Raw genomic sequence first — 27,447 nt, forward strand, 5'->3', positions numbered from 1 at the left:
GCTTTGGTTTTTGGGCATTTGTTTTGGTGTCTGCTGAACTGGCATGACTTGTTCCCTGTGATGACCTTGTCATCCTCCCTATGGGTGTAGGAATTTCCCCCAGATTTATCAAACTGGTCTGGGGCAAGACCGATACATCAAGCTGAACGGCTGTACCAGGGCTTGACCTGCAAGCAGGATGTCGTCCTACCACTATTCTTCTGAATCCCAGTCTGGGAAGTACTTTTATCATTGCCACTCCTAAACTGACGTGCGATACAATCGTAGCGGATCACATGGAGTCAGTTTTAACTTGACAAGGTAATTCCAGCGACAGTGAAGCCGTACAGCCTTTTCCTAAGGCTCAGCCACCCTCCTCAGACGAGCAGTACATCAGCTCCGAGCGGCGGGATAGCCCGCCCTGGCACAGGGGACAGCGCGCCTCAGGGGGCGGCTGTGGGCATGGGGCCCTGCGGGGACGGCGGCAACCGGGGGCTCGCCTCGACAGCAGCCCCGGGACGGGCAAAGGGACGGGGCGAGGAATCCCCAGCAGTCCCGGCCCCGCTTCGGCGCTGAGGAGGACGCGGGAGGGCAGGGCCGGTGCCCCGGGGCTGAGGGCAGCCCGCGCCATGGGCGCCCGGGGTGGCCGCGGGGTCAGGTGGCGCCGCCCCTTCCCGCTGACGGCAGAAGCGGAGCCCCGAGAGGCGCCGCGGGACCAGCGGGACGGCAGCGGCAGCGCCGGCACTGGCACTGCCCCGCCGCCGCACGGAGCCCCCGCCGCCGCGCAGGTGAGGGCGGCCCGGCGGCAGCAGCAGCAGCAGCAGCAGCAGCAGGTGCCGCGGGGCTGGGGCGGGGTACGAGCCCGGCGTGAGGGAGGCTCTGGGGAGGGCAGGCGGGGGATGCGCGGGGTCGGGTGCAGCGGAGGGTGAGGGACAGTCGTGCCAGTCGCACTTGGGCTGGAGGGGACGAGGGAGTCTGGGGGCTCCCTGAGGTGGCCCTGCCGCCCCGCACCCTGTGTCTGGCCGGGCCCCGCCGCAGCCCGGGCGGACGGAGAAGAAGGAAGGAAAGCTTGGCAGTGTGGCAGTGCCTGACAGCAGCCCAGCCGTGCGCGGCTCTGCCCGGGCTGAGGGCCCGGCCTGCCCCGGACAGGTGGGCACCGTCTTACGGCGGTTCCGCTCCCCTGCTCGCCCCGCCGGGCCGCAGGGCTCTGCGGGCCGCAGCTGCATCGCAAGGGCAGCACATCGATTGTTATTAATTATTACTGCTGTGGTACTGTGCTGCTGTCACTGGTGCGTATCCATCTGGCGAGGTGATGTCCTAAATCCAAAGGCAGAGATCCGGGCAGAGGATGCAACAAACCTTTTGTAATGCCCAGAGCACATGGGAAAATGTAGAAATTGGCTGGGGACAAACTTTGGACTGCACTTCTTGGTTAACTTTCTGTGTCTGGAAAGCACCTGCTGCGTCATGTGGGTGAAATTATAACAGACTATGGATCCATCAGTGGTTATCTGAGCTATTCTTTGCTAGCTGGTATGTTTTATAGCTTGCCTTTTCTAGATTTTCTTCTCTGTGTTACCATGAAGAGAGTTATGAGCTGTACACTGATATTCTGCTAAGAAGGGTTTGTTTGTTAAAGTCTGAAGTAAATGAAATAAAACTAAGTGGACAGGATAGATTAAATAGAATTTGGATTTTTTTGTGTTTTTTATTTTTAATGTCTGTGTTCACTTGGTTACTTGCTGTGTGTCTTTTAGACTTTTTAGTCCACATCAGTCAGGCTTTTCAATTAAAACCTATCAGAACAGGTCTGAAACAGTAACAAATGATCCAAGTTTTGCATATGGTACAGGACACCTTCAAAATTTAGCTCCTGTAATTCCCTGTAAGTCAAAGGGAAAGAGTCATGTCTTTGTCTAAGCTGAAGTTTGTGGCATGTTTTGATGATTACTAACTCATTTGCTGAGTCCTGTAAGTGATGCTGGATCTTTCCAACTAAGGCTGAAGTAACTTTTCAGCAGAAGATCAGTGATGCTTCTCTTCCACACAGCATCTTGTAGTTCACACTCTGCTGGGTTAGAGGCATCCAGGTAATGGGCTGATGAAGGTCATCACAGAATTCTGCTGCATGAATGGGCAGAAAGATTGTTAATTCAAATAGCTGTGCAGTGATGGGTGTCAGGAAGGCTGAGGGGTGCCTGTGGGTGAGTGCAAGACAGCTCCTGATGTTTGAAGGTCTAATGCCAAGGACTTCTGTTAGTTCTTTTACTATTAGGCAGCTTTTTGTGATGTTACTCTTAAAGTGGAGCAGGTAGCCAAAACAGTCTAGGAATGGTCAGTTAGGTTGATGAAATATTGCAATATTCTTTCCACCTTAAGTCAAAAACTTGGCTTGTGACTTGGGAGTTAAGTTATATTAAATCCACTCTTCTCTCTGGTTTCGGGAGAAAGAGTTCCTTTAAAAGGGGAAGTCCAGTATATTATATTCAGCAGAAACTGTTTAAGAAGCCACCTCTGACAGGCAGTTCCTTTGTACTAAGGGAGGTGTCTCTCAAAAAACCTACTGCATTGCCCTTTATTAACTAGCTGTATTTAGAAACTTCTTTTATTGCTTTTCTAAATCATATTTCATTTAACAGCTATACTTTGTACTGTAAAAGGCAGAGCTGATATATGTTTTTTTATCATCTCTTGAAAAACTATACTCATTTAAAAGTTCAGGTTTTTTGTTATTCAGTGTAGTGCTGCACAAATGCTTAATCCTTGTCCCAGATCACAGCATATTTGTTTTATTATGATTCTTAATGAAAAGAGCAAAGTGAGAAGACAGGGTTTCTATTTTTTTTGTTAGAAAACAGACACTGTTCAAAGATTTTAATTTTTTATTTTTCCCTCCTTTTATTTCTTGTTTTAACAAGTCATTGTAGCAAGATGACCATGGCTGTCTTTTTAGGTGCAAGCCTGTCATAATTTGAATGATTATCTGATTATCTTCAGGTAGTCTAAAAGGATCAGTTACATCAGGTTAAAAGAAAATAATAAATCTGCTGTTGCTTACAGTACTTCAGTTTACTTACAGAGTAAAAGTTGTTTACTCCCTCCCAGCTGTAGGATTGGAGTACATGAATTTTTTCAATAGTATAAGGAAAGAATACTCAATTTTTTTTATTACTATAATGAGCCAATATAACACACTAAATAATGTGTATGTTTTGTGAACCATGGAGTGGTTCCTGCTGTAGAGCACTTCAAGCTCACGGTTGGCAGTGTAGAAGTAAGAAGGGACTTCTGTGGCTTCTCTGTTAACTTGCAAAAAAAAAAAAAAAAAAGGTGTTTATTTGAAGTGGTAGAATTCAAAAAGGGATTGGAAAGATTGCACCGGACAGCTTCAAAGTCAGGGAGGTTGCTCCTAAAGCAGCTGGTGACACGATGGTAAAAGGCAATTGAGTGCTGCTAATGAGAGGGAGCAGCAAAGAGCAGTCAGGAGACAGCGACACGGGTGAGGGGGCGAGGGCTGGCAGAAGTCACCAAGGGGAAGCGAGAAGTGCCACGGTCGAATTAGCCATGAACACGGAAACTGAAACTGCTTGTGATGGAGAGCAGTGGCCTGAGGAGAGAGGAAGAGAAGCAGAGGAGATGCCGTGGCTGGTGGCTGCATGCACAGAGCTGCTTTAAACCTGTCCTGCTCAGGGATCGGGTTAAGGGGGATGGCTGGGAGCTGTGTGGCAGCAATCCCTGCGGCTTGTGTGACAATGGTACTCATCTGTGGGTGACAGAGCAGGCTGCAGACCATCCTGGTTGTAAATAATCTCACTGAGGAGTAATCAGGCTTGTAATTAGCTGATTGATGCAGTGATATGGGACACCAGAGAGCACAGAAACTTGCTAATATTTGTGAGATTTGCTCTGAACACGTCTCTTTTGGCTGTTTTGTGCCAAGATGTGTCCCAAGTGCATGCACACAAATATCTGCCACCCAACATGTGGGTAAGAAAATGCAGACTGTGTAGGAGAAACAGAGCCATGAAGTTTTAAAAGTGCTAAAACTGATGTTTAGATGTTGCCAGCACTTCAGTGTTTGTATTACTCATGTTTTCCCTTCATTACAGTTCTCAAAAGGACAGTTACCTGCTTTACATTCTCATGTAGATCTCCTCTAATTCTAATACAGTGCAACAGTTTACACAAGCTGATGTTGCTGGAGCTGCCCTCTGTGAAGGCTGTTTGTAGCTCCTTTCAGGATAAACCAGCAAGAGTTAATGTTGGCCATGTACCTGCCTTGCATTTGCATGGGCAGGAGTCTGTGTTAGGTATCTAACTACATAAATGTGATCTTTAAAGAAATCAAAATGCTGTTTTAAATATTGAATTTTCTCCCTTTTCTTCCTTATATTTTTTCTCTTAAGGACACTGAAGACTATAAAAGTTTGATTAGAAAGAAAAGATGGCCAGAAAAACTATAGACTATGGAGTGCTGCCTGAGTATGAGAAAAGCCAGATCAAAAGGACCTTGGAATTGGGAACTGTTATGACAATATTCAGTCTTAAGAAAAGCAGCCCAGAAAGGAGGACTATTCAAGTCATAATGGAAACCAGGCAGGTAGCATGGAGCAAGACAGCTGACAAGATTGAAGGTTTCTGTGAGTATTTGCAATGTGCACCTGAATTTGAAGTTACTAATAAATTGATGTACTTGTCAAATAATAATTTAACGAGTCTTTTGTTAACATTATGAAGATTTTGGCTGAAAGAGTTTATTTATGCTGAGAATATTTTGAATTTTTGTAATGTAGACAAAGAATCTCCTGCAGCTCATTATTTAGGTATCTAACACTACTTAAATGTGATTAACATGCTTTTATCCTTAACCTTGTTCTTGAAGTTTTCCTCTTTGAATATGATGGTGTTTGTGTTCTCTGAATTGACAGACTGTTTTCCATCATTGTGTCATATAAATTCAAGTGAGTAATTATTCTTTACCACTTCTCTCCAAAAAAAAAAAAAAAAAAGGAACAAACCAAAAAAACGCCTTCAAATACAAGGAAACTGAATTCACATTTTGGTATTCTTGGGCAATTTGCTGTCTCAGGATGGAAGTCATTATTTAGGACCATTATTGGAAAGTACCAATGGCTTAGGAGGATGAAGCTGTGAGATATGAGGTGGTTTCAAGGCCCTGAGTTGGTATTGTCTCTTTAGTTGATATTGGAACTGACTAAACCCATTAGTTATAGCAAGGTCAGGAAAGAGAAGGGGAGTGTAAGGCTAGATAGGGCTACAAAAACTAGAATAGAAGAATAAAGTGAGACTAATACTCAGTTCTTATGAACAAACTGATGCCAAGAAAGCTCAGCCTGGGCTTTCTGTGATTTGTGCAGATCAGGGTGCTGTAATGTAATTACAGTGCTTGCATAGGACTATATGGTAACTTCTTAAAATTATTGTGAGCATGATTTTACTCTACAGCTGCTAAGTAGTATTTGTCCTCAATAAAGGAATTGAATAGTTTGTCAGAAATACCAGAATAATTTATTGGTGTGTTGAGGTGTGTATTTTTAGAAGGTTTTGTTTTTTTTGGTAAATACACTGTAAGTTAAAAATCCTTTGGTCTTTAAAGTTGCAAAGAGAGGCACTGAGAATTTGCATGATTTTGGGATTGTGTGAGCAGTTTCTCTTCATGCTCCTGACTTATAAGTATTAAATTTCTGCTTCTGTTTCCATTGATTCCTGTCTCATTCCTTGTGGAGACTGGACCTGCAACTAGAAATGTGATAAAGTGGAAATAAAAGACTGCTTGTCTGGGAGGATGTTTTTATCATTGGTGGTGAAAATATGGTCATATTCAGTATTCTGAGGTAAAGCAAACGGGTCTGGACACCCAATTAACAGGTACTCTGGATCATAATCTTTTGTTGCCTCAGTTTCTTATGTGACAAATGAGGGTAATTATCCTTTCCTATAATGATGTGTGTGACTGCAAGTACAAGTGTATTGCTGGAACTGTGCCAAAACAGAAGTCCTGAGAGGGCATGTAGAATTCAGTTATGAGAGCAGTGCTTGAATATTGTTTAGCAAATAAAGCCTGGGGTTTACACATAGAGCAATAACCTTAAAACATAGCAGAAAATGACCACTCAGTGAGGGAAGGAGACCTCAGAGTCCTCTGGCCAAACCGTGTGTTGAAGTCTTGCCATAGCCATTTGCACAGAGGGAACAAATGTAAAGCTGAACAGACTGTCCATTCCAGATGTTGGGGTCAACTTTTTCAGTCCTGTCTTGTAATCACCTTTTCTCAAAGCTTTCTGTGGCTGGTGTGTGTTTGTGGTAATAAATTAACTAGTCTGCTCCGTGCATGGATTTTAATGCTTTTAAAAGAAGGTGAATATTGTAATTTGACTCTTAAACCGGGTGACCCAGCAGGGTAATGACTTGCTTCCAGATCCACAGGCTAGAACAGGGGATATTGCTCCAGACCTGTGACTTACCCAAAAGCCATCTGCCTCTCCACAAAAATTGTAGTACTGTAGCAGTTTTTTAAATTGAGCAACACTTCAGTGACGCGTATAACCCTGGGAACTTTAGGTCTGAAAATACGTCCTAGTCTAAAGCACAGATATGCAAAATACTGTTTTATTGGCTTAAAAAGCAATGAATCTGCCCCAACAAGCTCTATTTTGCAGGTATTGTTCCAGAATATGATGTGAACAGTTGTTCCAACTCATCGTGAACTGTATCTGGTCCACTAGAAATGAAAGTCACTGCAGTTTTAGCTTGCTGACAGTGTTTTTGCTGAAGAGGAAGGAAGTATTTTATTTAGTTAGTTATTTGTATGTTGCTGTTGCATCTTTTGACTGAGACTCAGGCTTTCTTTTTGCTGGAAAAGTGGAAAAATGCTGGATTTGAAGCTTTGCTATTTGAGAATTGAATGGAGTAGCCTCTTGAATATGAATGTATATATGAATGAGCCCAAATATATGCTGGTGGATTGTATTGACTTTGTGACAAATAAAACCCATGTTTTTGTTTCTTGATTTTTTAAAAGTGGTTGAGGGCAGAGAGTTATCATCTCAAGTATTATAATATATTAATACACTTATGCTGTACAAAATATAATATTCATGATGTGATCTTAATGGTTGCAGTTTGCTTGTGTGTCAGTCCATAAGCAATTAATATTCAGTACAAATGGGAAAGTTAAGATGGTTTCCTGTTCCGTGTGTGCTATTTTAACTCAAGTTTGGCAACTGAGACAACGTTCTTTCTTTGGCAACTTCTTTGCAGAAGGCAGAAAACTCAGTGTTTGCATCTGCTATGCGTTTGTGTTTCTAAATCAGCGAGTGAGGAGAGTTCTTTAACTTTGGGACACAAAAATAGGCTGCTAATAGATGGCAAAGATGAAGTCCAGCTTTTATACTTTATTTTCATACTCTCCCTTTGGAGATCAAGAAAAAATGTTTTGTCTTTTTTTCTCTTCCCCTAACTGCCCTGTGTAGTGAATTTTGGATGCCATAGTGCTGATTTTCTTGTTGTAAATCAGCAAGATTGGATGGACTGTAAATGTTTGAAGAACACTCAAATTCCTCTAAGCCAGAGTTGATTATAATTATTACAGTGACCTTTTCAAGTTTGGTTAATATTATTTTAGAAATGATTTAAGTTAAGCCTCACAATAACAAAAAGGCAGCTACTCTTATTCTGGAATAAATTGACCGGAGCAGGGCAGAGATGTAGGATTAGCTATGCTTATATAAATATTTGCACAACCCCATGGGCCCAAAAGTGGCACTACTGTGTATTTTAAATTGCATTGCTCATAAAAGGCCCCTTTTGTTGAAAACCTGCCAGCATATCTGTTTAGAATGGAGTGAAAGAGTTGCTAAAATTAAGGCTATTTCCTGCTCAGTGCAGATGGGTTTTTCTGGATGAGAAACTTCAGAAAACTCTTCTTAGATCCAGGTCTTTGGTGTGGTAAGAAGTGAGGATTTACAAAGGCTAGGAAATCTGGTTTAAACAATCCTTGTCTTCATTGTGTGGTTCAGATCACAGTGTCCAATACTGGAGATTTTACACTGACCTTTTGGGCGACTTGAGTTGCCATGTACAAAAGGAATTTCTAACAGAAAGGGACTGGGGAGAAACCTCTGCATTTCCCCCTAAATGAGAGAACACAGGCTGGTTGTGTCCTTTAGAGAAGGATGTGCTATTTCAACAGTAGATCAAGAGGCACTGTATTTCTGACTGTGCATGACATAAGTTTGAGGTGATGTTTTCACAGCCCAATACTGAGCAGTTAAATTCCATCACCTGTCTACTCAGATAGGCATTCGAGACAATGAACTTATTTTTGCTTGAGAGAAGGAAAGTTTGGTTCCTTGTACAAAGAGATTTGATTTGCTTGATAATTTGTAATGGACCCTTTTCCTGCAGAAATGAATCCCTGCATTCTGGGTGGGTGACTGTGAAGCTGCCAGCATGGTCTGTTGCAGTGTGTTGCCTCCTTATGGTTCTGCTGTGTATTTTTATTGTGTAAACCTTTACAACTCTGTGTGGGTCTGGATGGGTGCCCTGGGTCACACACACGAGGTTGGTTCTGCCAACTTCAGACTGCCCCAGGGGTGTTGTGCACACTGGAACAACAGTGACAGGCAGAGGAGAAGGGAGAGGTGGCCAAGGGAGGCCAGGATTTGCCAGGACTCTGCTGAGACACACAGCTGTGTGGCTGACACCTGGGGTTTGCTGTCTGAGAGGACATTCCAGAGCTCCCAAAGAAGGCCTCCCAAATTGTGGTACAGCATTTATATGTACATGAATAAATTAAGCCCCAAAGTTATGATATTTAAGCTTGTAGGGCAAGCAGGTGGCCAAGGTGTAAATCTCCAGGAAGCTGATCCATTATGGGCATTCCATTCTTTCTCAGATGCAAAGTGCTTTCAGGACTGTTATTAAGGGAAAGCTCATGGTGACTAGAGTTGGATTAGTCACTGGAAAATGTGTGAGTTTCTGCATATTCTTCCAAGAGTCCCTTGAGTGAAGGGATGATTCACAGCCAGGAGAATTTATACTCTCAGAAATCTGTGGTGCCATCCTTGAATGTGGAAGTGTGTGATTCTCTGTAATACAAGCATGCTCATTTCAAGGAAGATTCTATTTGAGGACAGAGGATGATTTCTCTGTTTTTGAATACCTAGGAATTTTTTTTTTTATGTGAAGAGGTGACCTGCTTTTGTAAAATTATATAAACCATATTTTAATCCCTTATTTTTTGGAAAAGAAAGATCACATTTTCATTTTTTTTTCATGTTCTTTATTTATTGCAAAAGACTCGATAATAAAAATATCTAGTAACAATTTAGTTGTGCAAGCTCATAACAAGAAATATGTTTAAAGCATCAGAGGGCCATATTTAGAAAAAGTTATGTAATATATCAGCTGTGAAACTGCTCTTTCTGTATGCAGAGTGAGAGGTCAGGGTGTAGATAAGGTGGGAAGAGACATGTTAGTATTAATTTATTCTGAACACTTTCTCAGAGGATGAAGTACCTGGACTGGGGAGTGGCAGAGATGCAGACATCATGTCAATATAATTGCAGAATTATGAAGCAGGGGAATAAAGGCTATACTTAAATTGAAGCTTTTGATGCTCGTGACACACCACAGTACAACAATAGCAGCCAGTTCTATTTTCTGCAGCCCAGACCTTTATTAATGCAATAGAACTAACTTGTATCTTTTTTTTTCCATTTATAGCAGAAACCTGTGTTTGACAATGTATAATATGTTATTTTAGAATTAATGTGAACTGCTCATTTCACATTGTCTCACTGCTCTAGTTTAATGTCTAATATTTTCCCAGAGTTTGTAGGAAAAAAATGACCACTTTTAAATAAATGTACCATCTCAAAGTCATTTAGCATTGCTGATTTTTCATTTAAACTACAGGAAAGAGTTATCAAGTGTTAAGTTCACTTGAGATTTTCTTCCCTGCTGAAAAGGGGAGATTTTACAGAATTTGTCCTTTAGAACATGATTAAAAAACCCAGACATAAAACGAAGTTGAATTCTCATGTTTCACAGGTAAAGGGAGTGTGAAAACAAAAATCAGACTTAGTAAATTCATGTTAGAAGTAGAATTAGAACCTGTGGGAGCCACTCTGCTTTTTCTCAATCTGTAAGATTGTCCTGTGCTTTCAGACTTTGTTACACTGCCAAGCAGGAATCACTAGTTTCTGCCAAATGTTGCACCTGGATATTTAATGATCAAAGCTCATTACAGGAGCCGTGCATCTGTAGTAGAGTCATGTAGATACCAGCACCAGGTCAGCCACATTCAGCTGACAGGGTGAGGGGAAAAGCAGGGACCTGGAGTTAAATTTAATGGCAACCTTCTGTGTGTTGCCAAAGGCAGTGCTGTTCTACCTAACAAGGGTTAGGGTTTTCTATCTTTGTTTTATTTTGTGAATTTTATCCAGCAGCATCTTTGCCTTAAAATTAAATTTTGATAATGTTGCTTTTGAAATCTTTGCTAAAATGACTGCCAAAGAGGACAAATTTTTATGCTGTGCATCCTTTTGGCTGTCAGATGCCTTGGGGAGCTTCAAAAACTAACACCTAAGAGTGTGTTCATGCATGTGACTCACATTCTTAAGCATTGATTTTTTTCTATGTGCTAAAAAGCGGAGTAATTTATTTAGTAAAGATTGTTAATATCATTGTAAATTTGTTCTGTGGTGGAAAACTTTTTTTTTTCCCCCATTGGAGAAGATGGTATAAACATTTGTACCTCTCTGGGAGAAGTGATGAGCATATATATATTATGGTGAGGAGTGTGAAATGAGTACTTAATTTGGCTTGAATACTGCACTTGATCTTGCTGACTTCTAGTAGGGACCTTTGTTTTCCTTACTGCTAGCAGAATTTTTGTCTGAATTTCCTTACTGTTTCAGACTTAAAGTAATAAATAAACTTAACTCAGATTGAAAACCCTGAGTCTCTATTTTGTCATTTGCTTTCTATATTCTGAATACTGTTAAAGAACAATGTGTCATTGCAAAGTGAATCCACTTCTTGCTCTTTATGGAGTAGCTTCACAAAAGAACATTAAAATTCACCTTTTTTTTTTGGTGTGTTTTGAAATGGCTGTATTTCAGTTGTTAGCCAGGGGATCTTTGTGTAAGTCTTCAGCTGAGTACATGAAGCTTGGTTTCCGTGGTCAAATGAAAAAATGAACATGTGTAGCCTCTAGCTCCTTTCAAATAATGTCTTCCCTTTAGCAGCTCAGTTCTGCAATGTCTGATGCTAACTTACAACGACCAGACTTCCTGTCATGGCCAGCCAGCAAAACAGGGATGGAATGAACTGCACAGACCTCAGCATCCCTAAATTGGTTGGTCAAAGTGAGTATGAGATGTAGGTACTCCATCCTTTTCCCAAAGTCAGGTTTATATGCCAAGATTTTTGTTTTGTTTTGTTGCATGGAGCAGAATGTAAAGAGCACATATGTAAATTTTACCCTATTCTTTTGCTGTTTTGTGGAGGTGCCCTTCAATTTTTAATACGAAAGCAGTAGCCAGGTGTGCAGCCCCTTGAATTCAGAGCTCAAACTGGGAAGCACTGTAACATGGTGCTGTACTGAGCAATCCAAGTGAGGAGTTATGAATTTAGTAGTAATTTGTTGTTACTGTACATGCCAGCTCTGTGTGACCTGGTTACATAAAGCCCTGTGGGTTTAAAAGGTGCACTTCTCTAAACCTTACGTCAATCAATCACTCAGCTAAATCCCCAGAGGACCCCTTGGAAAGGTACTCACGGGTGCTTTCTCAAGGTGCACCACACTGTCTCTCAGGTTTCATCCTTGTGAAACTTGTGTTTTCACAAGTTTTGTGGCTTATCTGTCATGTCTTTGTTGTGCCTCTGAATGTCTCAGTAAACATCTCTGTTTATATGAGCTGAATTACTTTCCCTGCCATATCTGGACTGCCATGCTGCAGGGCATTTCTGCTTTCTTGTGACTTTGTCCTCGGAGAGAAGCCTCACCTTGAGGTGAGTTCCCTAGAGTTCCCTCTAGAGTCACATAAGATTTGTTTCATTGCTGCTCTGAAAAAAAGAGGCTGTTAAAACAGGTAGTTAATATTTAATTCTGCAGAAGTGAGAGCAGAGCCACTGTCCTCTCTAACCACCATGAAGTACATTTGCAAAAGGACACTAAAGGCTTTCTTCATTCACTGGGCACTCATTTGCACGCAGCCTCTGTTGCAGTTGGCAGTTTCTGCCTTTCTAAAATGAAACCTACTCTGGAATATTTTGTGATGCAAATATTTGGGAAAAAATCTGGTTCTGAATGCGGAATGTTACTACACATATATACACATGAAAATGCAATTATATTCATAGAGAGAATGGCCAACCCATGTCTTGGTGCACACAAGCTTGGGTGATCAGAGTCCCTTATTTTCTTCATTGCCAGTAATTTCCCTTAAGCCTTCTTGAGACTTCCTGAAATAATGCTCACAGCATGATTTCTGACTCTGTAAGCCTCCTCTGAAACTCTCTGTAGGCTTTTCCTTTTCCTTCATTAAGTACATGATTTAGTTTTGAGCTGAGCACCATTTGTGGCCACAAACACATGGGGGATCTGGGCTTTGAATCAGGAGTGTTATCTTACAGAACTCTCTAGTCCATAATGGCAGATTCAGGTAAACTTTTACACCGTTAATGTAGACTTTTCTGTCAAGGGTACCTCGTGGTTGGGTTGACAGCTTTTAAGGTTTTTTGACCCATGCATTTATATGCAACAGCCTGATGTTCCAGCCTAACATTATCTGATTTGACCAAAGGTGTTCTTGCAAACTTGCCTTCCTCCAGTGAACTTAGATGGACACTTCCAGCTCACAGAAGGTGCTCTGCTGGTGGCACTGGCTGGTTTTCAGCAGGGTCTGTTCCATAACCCACCTGTCTGTTCAGGTGCTGGATGGTTGTGTTCCCACCCAGAGATGGCTGGTGGGTGATCATTGTGGCAGAGAGAGCCAGAACTTCTCTCTTTAAGCAGCAGTGCAGCACAATGTTGTGTATAACAATGTAACGTTTTTTTCACAGTCCTCCTATTGACATTGTTTTCTGCCTTTGGTTATCTTGTATCATGTCTTCCCCCAGCTTGCACAGCACCTGCTGTAGTGAAATGCAGGTTCTGTTTTACCATCTACCTCCAAGTGTGGCTGAAGGAAATGTAACAGGAATTTGTACCTGCAAGCGTGTGACTGAACATGATCGCTGCTGCTGGGTTATTTGAATGGAGATCAGTGGAGATGTTTAGGATCAAAAGTTTATTGTTGAGTTCATGGCAGTAAAGAGCTCTGTCAGGTACCCTGGAAGGCACTGACAATTAATCTGTGCAGTATTAAGAAAGTATCTATGTAGTCATGTGAGGATCCATTGAATTCACTGATTTGCCAAACAATACAGCAGCAGGAGCTGAACTGCCTCCAAAGCATATCCAGATCAGAGCCTGAGACAGCGTGGTAATTGAAGGTGTCTTGGAGTCTGGTCTCCTTAAAAAACCACTTGAGGGAGTTGTCAGAATGAATCCATGACTGATGAGGCTGCTAAGGAGACCCTTTCAACTTGGGGAAATAGTCACGTAAAGGAATGGATGAACTGTAAACTAATTGTGGGTCTTAGAGTGGCACTAGACTTTTATAAACTGTTTGGCTGGGGACTGGCTGTGCTGGGGGAGTGTTCTCCTTGTCTTGCTGGATGTGAGTCAATTACAGGGCATACTTTGATTCAGGAAATGCCTTAGGAAATGTTTTAATCTTCTTTCACCTTTCTTGTGGAAATTGCACCTGCAATTTCCAATCAAATTGGATTTGATTTGACACTGCATCTGTCCAGGTCTGTGGTTTTTTTTGGGTGTATCAGGCCCCAGGAATATGTGTCTGTGAAGCCAGGGCAGGATATTGCTATGCAATTTGCATGTGGGATTGAGAAGGAGGAAAGCTCCAGTACTTCAAGGCAGTAGAAAGATAGTGTGTCTGAAGTGCTGTGCCTGCAGTTCTGGCATAGGTATGACATTACATTTTAATTGTACAGTGACAGATTGTGCTGTTAAAAAAGTTCACAGTAGCTGCGTAACAACTACGTTGGTACAGTTGATACACTAATCTGAGTCTGAAACGTGTTGCAGCTTTTCCTGCCCTGCTCCTTTCTCAGTATAGTTGGAATCTGCCATTCTGGAATTACTGGGCATCACGTGGATGGTCAGGTGACTCCAGACTACCTGTGGAGGATGCAGAGCTTAGTGCAAGACCAAAATTAATGCTTGGTGTTCATATTTTTCTTTTCTCCCTTTGATTCTCTACATTGGCTTTTCTCTCAGTAATGTAGAGTAATACATCCTAACCAACACTATGAAATGTCATTAAAATACATACAAGTAGTTTCTAGTCATTTTCTGAAACTTTAATGTGTATTACATCTTTATTTCTGTAAAAATCTAAAGAATGTTTAATAAAACTTGTGTTTTGTACCTGTTTAATTTATTTTCTAAGGAAACTTAATGATGTCTTGCCCAAATTTTGTAGGATATATAGAATATGTTCCCTGAAAATAGTAGAGATGTTAAATTTTGCATTTGAGTTTTTTAATATAAATATTTCTTTCTCCTCTCTTTCACCCTATTTTGTTCTCTTGCTGAACCATTTCTCTTATTTACTGAATGTTTAGCAATCACCGTATAGTGAAGCCCTTTCTGAAAAACCAGTTGGAGGAGCAAGAACATGTCTGTGCACATAAAAATCCTTGTGCCACTATGTACATACACATAGGTTCATGCAGGAGAAGGGGATAGTGGGGTTGAAAGGCTGTAGTACAAGGAGAAGGACTGTAGTGAGTGTGTGTAACTGAGGGGAGACATTGGGTAAGTTCGTGTGTTTATTTCAGAGGTCAGTGTGAGGTAAGAGCCCCTGGGAATGACAACAGCAATGCAGGTTGTGAAATCTCTTTTGTCACTGCTTCTAGTTTGTACTTTTAGAGGGCCTTTTGTTTTGTTGTTCATGTGTGTGGATTTAAAGGAGTCTGAAAAGAAAGGTATGATTCACTTTGAAGTTAAAACTGTGGTTTTCAGCAGGGATTTGTTGGGTGAAGGGAAAGCAGAAGAGGTGACTGGGGTTGCACTTGCCAAAGACTGGAATGAGGCAGCCTGGTGTGCAGTCCCATGCCATTTACTGCAGCCATGCAACCTCCTCCCCTCTCCATCTGGGTACTTTCTATCTCTGCATTCTGATTCTTCTCTGTCAATATTAATGTAAATTTGTGGCATAAGATCAACTTTTTTAGGTGGTGACATTTAGGATGGTAATTTGGATACATCTTTAGGGATCCAGGTGAGACTCTGAATGGTAAGGGGATCAGAGTCATCATTAGGGGCTTTTGGTTCTTGGTCATTTATAGGCACAATGTGAATTTATTTTGGAAACATGTAAATTTAGGAGTCTTCACCAATTAGATACGCAGATCTTAGGAGATGTTTTCGTAGTTTGAGAGGGAGGCTGAGACATTAAAACTTCTACCTTGAGAATAATGATGGTTGGAAAATTCATTTAAGAAAGATGCTTGTATCCTGTGAGTAGTTCAGGTTAACCTTTGAGGTCCCATTTTCACAGTGTAAGTTGTTTAATGACTGTGAGAAAGTAGTGTCTAGTAGAAGTTTGGCCTGGGATACTTTGCAGAGAATAAGAAGTTCCAAGATGAATTAATATTTCATTATCAGGATTTTGTTGATGAACTTCCTTGCTTGTCTGTCCATGTTGGCATCATAGAAATGCAGCATTACACAGGTGGAAGCTTTGCTGTTGTTCAGCTCACCCAAGTCTAGCAGCAGAGCTGCTGTTTCATTATGTTGTTAAAGGTCTTCTGTTACTGAGGAGGTGCTCATTTAAAACAGGGGGTTTATATTGTGGCATTCTTCAATGCATGGACAGAAACCTTCACCTGTTTTCCTTGGATCTTGCTAGGTCTGATAAACACATTTCAAGAGCAGCCATGTATTGTTTTTCTTCACTCTTTGTCCTGTAGCACTTTGTCCAGAAGTGGAAAGAGCTGTTTATTTCTCTGGTCCACAGGCAGAGTAAAACCACTTCCTCAGTTTTCTAATAAGTATCTTATCTTGAGAGCACAAATATTTCTATTTCAGTGCTGTCTCCCTCCTGTTCTGCAGGCCCTGTAGCAAGGGTTTGAAAAAAGGGAGCGGAGTTGGGAGAGTGTGTGCTTGTGCAGAGTTCCATTCTGCTGTGCTTTAGTGCATACCTCTGTTCTCTGGAGAGCTGCGAGGTGAAAGTGATACAACAGGTTATGTTAAATAACACATCTCTCCGGAGCTGGCCATCAGAAAACTCACCCAACATTTTAATTATTAAGCTTGATTTTCTCTTTATGTTACTGCTTCAAATATTTTTTTTGAAAGCACCAGTGACTGTACTAGCTGACAGGGTTAGCTGGCTATGTAAGATATATGTGGATGGTTTAGGTGGGTAAGTTAGAATTGTATCTTTTCTTTTTGTTTCTGAACAGTTGTCATGGCAATTGGAAAATTACTTGATTAGAGTTAATGCCATTTGTGGAAGGGCCATGTGTATACACCTTGTCCATGGAAAATCAGTGACAGTGAAATAATAAAAATATGACAGATTATTTTTCTTCTTCTGGTCCTTTTCTACTGTTGTCTGTTACTATTTATTTGTGGATTTATGGATTGAAAGCTGGCACAATTTGCACTTCTCTTCCAATACAGATCTGCATTTATATATATATAGCTATTTTATATGTGCGTGCATACTTTGAGTTATCCATCCTACCATTTCAGTCTCTGCAGTTGTACTGACTGAATGTTGTTTCCTTTCAGTGGATCTGATGGAAATAAAAGAAATTCGCCCAGGAAAGAATTCAAAGGACTTTGAACGTTGCAAAGCAAGGCACAGAGAAGAACACTGCTTTACTGTTTTTTATGGTACCCAGTTTGTCCTCAACACCTTAAGTTTAGCAGGTACTTTTATCTTCTTTCTTTCTTCTTTAAAATTACTGATTGAACAAGTCAAATTCATTGATGGAACAGGAATGCACAGAATACTGTGGTTTTAACTTCTGCAGTTCAGGAGTGCACCAGATGCCTAAAATCTGGAGCCAGACCTTTTACTCAGCCCTTCTTGTCCGTGACCTGCTGCATTTGGAACGTTTCAAGTGGTGCGTCGTGCAAGAGTCGTTTCTGATTTTTCTAGCAAGGTAGACTTTTGCTGGTTAAATAACTCCAGTAAGGTTTTCAGCACTGAAGAGCAGAGATAACATTGCCCTCTTTAAAGACAGCTATTCTGTGTGGCCAGAATATTGTCCTAACACTTTTAGTCTGGCCAAAATGATTTTGGACGTAATAGCCATAAAAAGTTGCACTGCGGCTGTATCACAGAAATTTTCCTATTGCCTATGAGCAATTGCAGACTAATTTGGAAAAATGAAGTTTTAGTTTGGGTTGTGTGCGTGTCACCTGATAATACTAAACCTCTTCTAAGTAAGTACTAGAGGACCATAAATAAAATTAGAAAGTGATAAATTTAAAATTAAGAGATCTATGTGAAACAAAGAGAATTTATATCTATAGAAAGGGTTGGAACACTTTTTATTACAGGCAAGATTATTGAGGGTTACAAACCAAAAGATTTTGAAATTAAAAGGATATAAGTTTTTACAGTACAGGCTGAATACAATTTCTAACTAGTGGAATTTACAAAGAGATTTCTTTTATAAAAAGTTTGTAATGGGTTGTTGGTTAAGAACCATACAGACAATTTATTTGGAGTCGTAGTTCTTTCTGTCCTGAGCAGGAACATGCTTACCCATTTAAATCTTTAACTTAATTGCAAAATCCTAATGTGAGAAAAGGGGAGTGCTTTGTAAGTGTTTAAATACTCACAGCTTTTATTTTTTATTATTTATGGGATGAATTTCTTATAGCCTACTTAGAATACAAGTTTTTTGCAGTCAAATGCTTTTGAAATGAAAGACTAATCCTTTCTTAGAGGTTTTTAAATAAGTTTTACCATTGTTGACTGAATTCTGTGAAAATTTTGAGTAAGTGGCTGTGCTTACGTGCCACTGTGCCAGGGACTTCAGCTTGGTTTCCTCTGACAGCCCCTCCAGTCCCTCCCCCATGGCAGTTCTCAAAACAGGCCTCTGCCAATACTTTGAAAACACTTGGTACCATGAGCTGTTGCTGTAATGCTGAACTGCAGAACAACATGATATAACTTTCGTTTAAGGGGGAAATCCTTTTCCTTGTGGAAAGCCTTTGTCATGGTTTCTTAAAACAATATAAAATAATTGTTCCTTGAAGGGAATGGTAGCTATCTGAAGGGGTAGAATTGTCTTGGGAGAAGAATTCGTTTGGCAGTGGTAGTGGGTGTTCTGTCTGAAATTGTAACTAACTGAAAAACATTTCAATGGGGAGCTGAGGCTGGGCTCCAGCTTCATCCTTGGGGGATAAAGCATTGTTTCAAAGTATGTTTGAATAAAATGTAATCTTCACCTTTTGAGAAACTTGTTTGCTTTGAAGGCTGATAAAAGATTTCAGCTCCTGAGTGAAAATGATTTTTCAGAGCTTTAATTGAAGGTTCAGGTTTAATTGAAGAAAGCCTTCATGCCATTTCAGAGCCAGCCTGCTAAATCAAGTGGACTTTGCCCAGCTGAGGGCTGTAAAGATCACATCTCATGCAAGGTTATTGCAGCTTAGCTGGTATTTCCTAGGGAAAGCTGACCTGCCCAGCAAGCAGTCTTGCTTCTTGCCTCATCTTGCTTCTGTCAGGTTGAAGAATTACCAAATGCAATCATGATAAGTAGTGAGGACTCTTCTGGTTTGGGAAATGGAAAGGCAAACTAAATTTTAAACAAAACAAAGCAGTGATATACTAATTTGCAGGGCAGGAAGGAAGACGTACCTGACTTCTAGCTAAGCCACATAAGGAATTTTATACCTTTTTTTGACTTGTACTGAAATGTTTTATATATGCTACACCAGTTTTGTACATTGCTCCCTTACTGTTTGTCTTGCTGAAATTTAGTCTGGAACAGTCTGTGTTGAGAGGCATGGTTAAGATAAAATAGAAGGTGATTATGTCAAAAGCCAGTATATTACAATTTTGTTGTAGGTTGCTGGGAATATAATGAACCAGCTTTATGCTATAGCAGTACTGAGTTCTTTTTCCCTGTGTCCTTCAAGTTGTTCTGATCTGGGTCCTGGGTTTTTGCCATTATGGAAACAGAAGATAAGAAAATTAATTTTGATTCTGTTACCACAGGAGCTCAGCAGTAGTTTTATAGTGTTTTTTGCTGAAATATTGAAACTTTCCTACTCAGATACAAGTGTTCTAGAAGCAGGTATTTTTTGTCAGAGCTTACCTGCCCCCAAATTTATGCTGTTTTTTATTAGCTTTATTAGTAGCAACATGAAGCTATGCAATGAGATTTATCAAAGAAGAAGGTTAGTCAGCAGCTTTGTGTACTAGGGTTTGTCTAGACAAGTTGTATCTTGGTTTTGTGTTGATTTTGTTTGGATGTTTACCATAGCATATTATTTTTTTCAGCTGACTCTAAAGATGATACTGATAAATGGTTGTGTGGCTTGAATATCTTGTATCAAGAGGTCATGAGTGCTCCCACACCTTCAATCACAGAGAGGTACGTGGACATATTTTCACTTTGTGAGACTGGGAATTGAAAGAGGAAAATCTGAATGAAATTTTTAAGGTGCAACAGGTGGTGCTAAGAACACTTTTCAGTTAGTGTATGACACTGAAACCTCATATGGAAATTCTCACTGTCTATTTTGCTACATAGGTGCTCTGGAGTCACACTCTGCTTCATATGCTAATGCGAACTTGCAATTCACCTTGTTCTCTGCACCCAAAACAAAATCTCTTCATGAGGTCACAAGAGCAGCTGGTGTTTGTGTGTTGGCTTCTTGGGAAATTCAAAAGTCAGCCATATGAAGGTGAAACTGCACCTCTGTCCTTTAGAGGATGTTGTGTGTGAAACTGCTCAGGCTCAGATTGCCAGATCTGTGGACAAGGTTTCAGTAATGTTTCCATACCCCATTGCTTTTCATCACTGCTGGCCACTGCTGTTAGTGAGGATGCTCTGCTCCTTGACCACATTGTGGCTTTGACACTGGTGTAGTCAAGCAAGAATAATTCCTATTGAGGCTCAAGATCAGCTTAGCAGTGCATTCATCTTTTAGATCAAAATTGTGTATGTATTTATTTACTATTGGTGCAACTAAAAGCATTTTACTGTGCATCTAATACTGGCATGCACTGTAATGAGAATTTTCTTTAAAATTCTCGAAACCCCTCTCCCTTCCCTCTAGGTTTTAATTTTTATGCATCTAACAGATATTTGAGCCAACAGCTCAAAGAAAAATCTGGCAGAAATCATTGGTTTTATGGAGTTACTCCAGTTTAGATTAGCTCTTACTTTTTTACAGCTTCTGGTTACTCATTCTTTTCTGTCCTGCCCACCCTTCCCCTTCCTGTGTTGTTTATGTGACTTTAAAATGCAGCAAAGCACATATTTACAAATGTGGTTAAAAAAACTGGCTGGATTCTTGAATGCTGCACTGGTAATGTTTTTGCTTTCCTAAAAGAGATGAATCTTAAGACCTTTAAGTATTTCTATTGAGTTTTGTCTATAGATTTTGAAATTTCATTGGCTGCATATGCTTTATAATTCTTAGATTTATTTTTTTTCCTCCCTCTTCTACAAGCTGGCTGAGAAAGCAGATCTATTCTGTTGATCAAACTAGAAAAAATAGGTAAGAAACTCTGTCTTTTTTTCAGATGTTTTTAGTGAATTTTTGTTGCAGATTCTAATATGGAATGAAAAGAAATAAAAGAATTCATTGTCCAAAATGTGGAGTATGAAATCCCTGAAAATGGCATTTGCCCTTGCTTTAGCATCTTGAATTTTGCCTTTTGCTAAATACCATGTGTTCATAGCATTCCCTCAGGTTTATGTACATGGTATAATGAGGAAACAAATGATGACAACTAAGTATTTTAAATTTTAGCCTAGAATTACTTTGCCAAAATGAGCAAGGTGTTATTGTAGAGATTGAGCTTGGCTGGCAACTGCCTGGCCATGGGCTTGTCTCTGCCTTGTATTTGAACAGACCAAAGCCAAAGAATCACCTCTGACCTGATGTTTCTCATGTGAAAAAGGTCCCAGGGGTTCTGGCTCCCAGTGTGATGTGTGGCTTCATGTGTTCGGGTTTCAGTAGTTCCTTTCAGGTCCATGTGTGATGTGGCTTTGTAGCTTTTACACACAAAGGAGACTTTTTTAAAAAAACAAATTCAGCTGTACACCTCTCCTTAGAGTTGCCAGAAATCATGTGACACTAAGAAGAATGTTAACTTTTCCTCCCTTCTGTGTTATCATTTCACCATGATTTTTCTCTTTGTCTGGAACATGCATTTTATTCTAAAGTACAAATCAGTGTAGAAAAGCTCATGCTTTTCCTCTTGTGTACACCTTTTCCCCAAAGCAAACTGCAGTGAGGTGTTTCATTGTGTGGCTGAGGCCCTGTGGTATTGCAGGAAATCACACCTTTGTGCAGACAGTCTATGGCACCGTGCAGGGTGAGCTGAGACCCCATTTCAGAGCTATTTCCTCAACTGGCCACAGTCCCATCCTGTACTGGATATTGACTTGTACCCCCTGATGCATTCTCAGAACTAACCCAGAAGTGGGGGTGTGTTGTTGGGGTTCACAAAGCAAAAGCAAATGTTAAGATGGAGAAGCTGTGGCTGACAGTAGGTGTCTGCTGAAGAGGTTTCATTTGTTGCTTTAGGATTGTTTTATTGCTACAAGGCAGCTTGGTTGGGACCAAGGAGACTTGCACTGTGGAGAGAGCAGGTTTTCCTTCTCTTCCTAGATTATTCATGCTTTTAGAAAAATTCAGGAAAGGAGTTTGGACTGAGATCTGTTGTGTTCAGAGCTGTGGTTTTTAGGGAGGTTAATTGTAAAGGTTAGGCTACCAGGCAAGTCCTATTCCACAGGTTGAATTTTTTTCCAGTGGTAATGAAGTCCTAGCTCTTTGTTTTCTCTTGCCCTTGTCTGGCCAGAGGAAATTGCTTGTGCTTGGTGTTTAGTGTACAAATGGAGTGCTCGTTCTTACTTCTAATAGTATTTTTTTTCCAGAGGTCTGGCGACGATGTGGAAAGCCAGGAATTTCCTGAGTTCTAATCTGGTTTGGGCATGGATTTTGGCTTAGGTCCTTCTTGCTTTGTCTCTTTCCCTCTTGCACAACGGAGATGAGAATATCTTACAGGGTAGCTGCTTGCATGGACAGTGTAGAATAGAAGTGTTACTTTCATCTGTGTGCAAATTGGTTTTGTTGCTTTCAAGCTACACTGTTCTGACCCTGTGTTTGCAGAAGTTTAATGGCTTCTAAATTGTCCTGTAGGCCGAGTCCCTCCATCTTGTTTTGTTGGGTGCTGTTGGTATTGCTTTAATATTTTGTGGGCTTCAGCAATAGGACCTACAGGTCTTGTACCTGTGCTCCCTTGACTTACTGCCTTGCTGTTATCTAGAAAACTTTGGTTTTTGAAGTGTTGCTGGGATGTCACTGGGCATTCTGAAACTCTGTGAAAAGAATCACCAGGTCTGTGTAAATGGAACTGGAAGGGAAGACTTGGTTGGGTGAGGAGAATGAGATCATGTTGCAGAAGGGAAGAGTCTTGCTGCTGCAAATCAGCATTACCAGACTGAATAACATCTGGAGAAAAAGGTTAAAATGGTATTGAAAACTGGGCCTTTTTATTTTCTGTTTGTGCTCATCTGTTCAGTACAGCCTTTGCATGGTATTTTCTATGTCTGTAATCCAGTTTCAGTGGAAGAAAGGCTGCAGTTCATCTGACCATGTATAAACATCTACATTTGAGCTACATCTAGATCTGCTTAATTGCTGAGAGAGAAGTACATATCTATAAAGCATGGTTCTTTTAATTCCAAATTAATTGGAATGCCTGTTTCTCCATGTCTGCCTTGCTTCCATGTAGGTGTTAAGTTTATGTAAGTTTACAGGTATGTGAGATGAGCCTTACACAAAATGTTTCAATAGTCACATTTTTGTGTTGATAGAAAATATATGAGTAGCTGACTAGGCACAACACAACTGCGGTGATTTTGCTATCTTTTTTTATTTCCTCTTTTTTTTTCCTCCAGTATCAGTCTTAGAGAGCTGAAAAATGTCCTTCCCCAAGTAAACTTCAAAGTGAGCAGCATGAAGTATTTGAAGGATAAATTTGCGGTAATTACCTGATTACTTAAATGTGTTTGGTACTATCTGATAAGTATTGATGTTTCTTTTTAGGACTTCCTTTTTTTTTTTATTTATATCATGTATAGTTAAATAAGTTATACTGATTAATCTGTCAGCTTGGCATTGCCTGTGTCTGAGGGTATAAGAAAATACAGACATGAATTTTCCTTCTTTTCATTGTGTGGGTGACCAAAGCCAACACTGGGTTTTGAGCTTCAGTACTGAGCAAGTACATAGAAAAGTATTTTATCTTTCTTTTTCTTCTATATGAATTTCATCTTAATTTTTTTTTCAATATGATCAAATAATAACTTCTCTCCAACTAATGCCAATATTAATAATTTTGAAGGTCATTCCATTCCTACAGGAACCTTGAATATCCCCACCCTTTCCTGCTTTCCAGCTCTCCACCCTTAAAGCAGACATTCTTGCTTCTGCTGGCCCAGCTAACAATGACTAAATGAGGCTCTACTTTTCTTTTCGCTCATGGAAATGGAGTGAGGGTACAAAATGCAAGGCCAAAGATGGGGGCTAGGAGCATTATGTCATAAACCAACATCTGTTTTCTTGTTTGTATTCTTAAGAGCATAAATAAATTTAAAAAACCAAGTGGTTAAAAATAATAAAGTTGGAATAGAATTGAATATGTGAGAGAATGCCAACTGGAGTAAGAGTGACTCGTTCACTGTGCAAGGGCAGTTCAGGCAATTCTAAATTCACTGTGTGCTGTTTCTGTTGTAGGAAATAGGTGCTCACAAGGAAGAGCTTACTTTTGAACAGTTTCATTTGTTCTACAAGAAAATCATGTTTGAACAGCAGAAATTGGTAAGCTTTCCATAAATAGTCTTCATACTGTTCAGCTTCTGCATCAGAGCAGTGAGAGCTGGTTATCTTTTAGTTTGCTACTCATTTTCTTTTTTCCTCATTCTTGTACCAGAAAAAGAGTGAGTGCTGTACTCAATGTGTAGATAACAGATACTATCAGCAATTGGCCTAAGGAGATGAACAAGTCATTCATGTTGCTTCTTGTGTGTTGGTAGTAGAGACAGGCACAGACATTGTAGGTTTTTAGGAGGAATTCTTTTTGTGAGTTTGTTCAGGATGCTAAATGTTTTTTCATTAGGTTTGGTTGGTATTTTTACTGGTAGAAACAATTCTATATTTCAGATTACCAGCAGCGAGTCCATTACAGAACATGCATGAGACAGTCCTTGGGAGGCATAAATGCAGTGGAATTACATTTTAGCTAATTTAAGTGGGCAACTGCCTGACTACTGTGTCCTTGTATTTGCTGTACAGATTCATGAAGCTGGTGGAAACTGCATACTTTTAGTGACTCTGAAAGTTAGGAACCCTTTAAAACTGTGTGAAAACACATAATTTGAAATTACTTGCATGAATGTCTTTCTTGACTATGTGCTTATTGTGGATTCAACTTTAATTTTGCAGATGCTAAAGTAGATGCTTTGATAGTCAAAGTCAATGGTGATTTTCTGGCAGTACAGCTTGTGCTGTTTAAAAGTGATGCTGAAATCATGGTGAAGTGATAAAAAACCTAGATTAGCTGACAGGATTTTAGTTTTGGCCGTGAAAGTCCTGTTAATTAGCTTGAGCAGAAAACTGAAGAGTAAAACACACATCAAGGAGCCTCTCTGACTTCTTTAAGCTCCTGTTATTGCCCTGTGTGAATCACTGCAAAGAAATTTCTCAATTTGCTTACAAGTGCTTTGGGTCACTTGATAAGTTTCCTGCAATTTCTAACGATGCTGTGCCAAGCTAAAAACAATTTAGGTTTTATATACACTTGAATAAATGTGATGGATGATACTTAATTCCAGTTTTGCTGGGATATCAAACAGTAAAAGCTCCCCAGAAATTTGACTACTTGTATAAGGTGCTTTATCAAAGCAAGTATTTTGTCTGAGAATTGTGTTCACATTGAAAGGCCTGAAGTGCAGTTGCCAGCCTTGGCAGTATGTTTTTTCTTATACATTTAATTAAAAATGTGTCTTGCCAACTTGTGTGCAAGGTCTCTAGAGCAGACAGGCATTTATTTCCCCTTTCCAAACCAATGGACATTATTAGATGGACTTAGATAGAAAATTGGATATTATTTTATTATTTATGTTTTTTCCCTTTTTATGTTTATTTTTTGTTTGTTTGTTTTTTGTTTGTTTTAAGATTCTTGATGAATTCAAAAAGGATTCCTCTGTTTTCATTCTTGGGTGAGACTCTTCATTTGTATTATTTTCCCACATTTTCATATGGTTCTAGTGTTGCAGGATTGTTTTTTAATTATCTCACTGTTTTTTAAAATTTTTTTCTAATGTTTTAGTAAGTGAAAAGAAATCACGAATATTTTTAAATTCAGAAAGGTGAATTTACATTGTAAGTAAGTCCTAGTGATTGCTTTTTACTTTCTGACTACAAAAATGGTATGGACTGAAGCTGCCTGTCTTCTGATTTCATAAAGAGCTGAACAGAGCTATAGAAGGACAATTTGATGCAGAAAGTTTTGCTTCAGTCTGGAGTGTGTGGTGCACAGGCTTTGCCTAGAGTTGAGCTGAATACTGGTAGTAATGGTTTCTGCATCTTCCACATGTTGTGTGCAGCATGAAGAAGGTCCCAGGCATTGCTAACCCGTTGATTGTGGATTAAACTGGTTTATCTTAGTTTTGAATATGACATTAACAGATTAAGGAAGTAGCTGTAATAGTCTGCTCTGAGTATACTGAGTATTTCCTTTGCATCATGTAATAATTAAACTGTGAGGCTGCTTAAAAGCACAGATTTCTAAGCACCTTCCTGGCACCAGATGCTGCTGTGATTGTGACTTATAGAAGGCACATCAGTGATACCACTTTTCCTTGGTGCAGCTGCACCTTGCCCCCTTTTTCAGAAGATTTTGGTCTATCACAGTAGTTCATCTAAATATCATAAAGAAGGAATTGTGAAGTGTGGCTCTGTGATAATTTAAAAGGAGCTTTTCCATGTGCTTCAATTAAACTTACCAAAACTCTGGTCAAGTTAATGCAGCTCATTTGCTACAAAGCAATGACTGCAGGTTTGGTGCTTTTCCCAATGAACCCCTCTCAAAAGTACATCAGGAATCCAGGAGGCTCAAAATACAGGAATTGGATAATACATGCCTAGTCTAAATCCCATTGAAATGATAAAAAGTCTCTTGCTGGTGGCAGCACCTTTATACTGTAAATCCAAGATACAAACCCATGTCATCTTCTGCTGTAACATCTGATTAACCTCTCTTATTTCTTTAGCTTCACTTTCCCTTTCTTTTTTTAAAGAAATACTGACCGCCCAGATGCTTCAGCAGTTCACCTTCATGACTTCCAGAGATTCCTGCTACATGAGCAGCAGGTGGGAAGGTTACAGAAATACTGAACTCTTTTTCTTGGAGTCGTATCACAGAATTCTGTGCTCATTAAACAGAAATGTGAAGAGTCATAGAATATGATTGATTGCCACTGTAATACTGGGCCTTGGAAAGATTTCTCCTTTGTTGCCATTGAAGTCCACAAGAACCATTATTTTTCATTTATATAAAGCTTCTGAAGGTGCACCAGAGGACAAGAGGGAGGACAAAATAAATAAGGTTTTAACAAGCCTCCACTTAGTCATGTAGATAAACAGACAAGGTTAGAAGTAAATGCTGTGTGCAGTCAGAGATGAATGCCTGGCCTGGTCACTGCTGTCACCAGAGGGGCATTGGGGTAATGCCTTGGCCATGGCCCCATTTTTGCAGCTCTCACATTGCTGCCTGCCTCCATCCCATTCAAAGGTAATTTCCTATTGAATGGAGCCAGGTAGATGTCCCATGCCAGCAAGCAGATAAGGATGAGGAACTGTGTCTTCATGGATTTCTAAGATGTTATTTAGCACAGATTCCATGTGAAAAAATGGTGCAATATTTGCTAGGCACTGCTGAGGTTCAGGTTTGCAAATGTGATTAAAAGTGAGACCTACACTTCCTGTGTAAGCTTGGTACTTTCTTTTTCTCCCAATTTCACTCTTTTCAAAGGATGTTTTCTAAGGCACTGTTTTCTAAGGCACTTAGAAATGAGATTATAGTTGAGGCATGTCCAAGGAGGCCA

The 27,447-nt window shown here is 40.2% G+C and overlaps 1 protein-coding gene across 1 annotated transcript in view; it reads left to right on the forward strand.

Annotated features, from left to right (window-relative positions):
- Positions 1 to 741: 741 nt before the first annotated feature.
- PLCG2 (phospholipase C gamma 2) overlaps positions 742 to 27,447 on the forward strand; it is a 56,078-nt gene continuing 29,372 nt past the window's right edge. The window contains exons 1-9 of the mRNA XM_053952620.1: positions 742 to 812; positions 4,386 to 4,619; positions 16,874 to 17,014; positions 19,602 to 19,695; positions 20,780 to 20,827; positions 23,239 to 23,323; positions 24,077 to 24,160; positions 25,517 to 25,560; positions 26,641 to 26,713. Of these exons, the coding sequence (XP_053808595.1) occupies positions 4,424 to 4,619; positions 16,874 to 17,014; positions 19,602 to 19,695; positions 20,780 to 20,827; positions 23,239 to 23,323; positions 24,077 to 24,160; positions 25,517 to 25,560; positions 26,641 to 26,713 (765 nt within the window). The 5' untranslated portion in view covers positions 742 to 812; positions 4,386 to 4,423. The remainder of the gene's footprint in view (positions 813 to 4,385; positions 4,620 to 16,873; positions 17,015 to 19,601; positions 19,696 to 20,779; positions 20,828 to 23,238; positions 23,324 to 24,076; positions 24,161 to 25,516; positions 25,561 to 26,640; positions 26,714 to 27,447) is intronic.

This window comes from Vidua chalybeata, chromosome 11, assembly GCF_026979565.1.
Source record: "Vidua chalybeata isolate OUT-0048 chromosome 11, bVidCha1 merged haplotype, whole genome shotgun sequence".
NCBI lineage: Eukaryota > Metazoa > Chordata > Aves > Passeriformes > Viduidae > Vidua > Vidua chalybeata.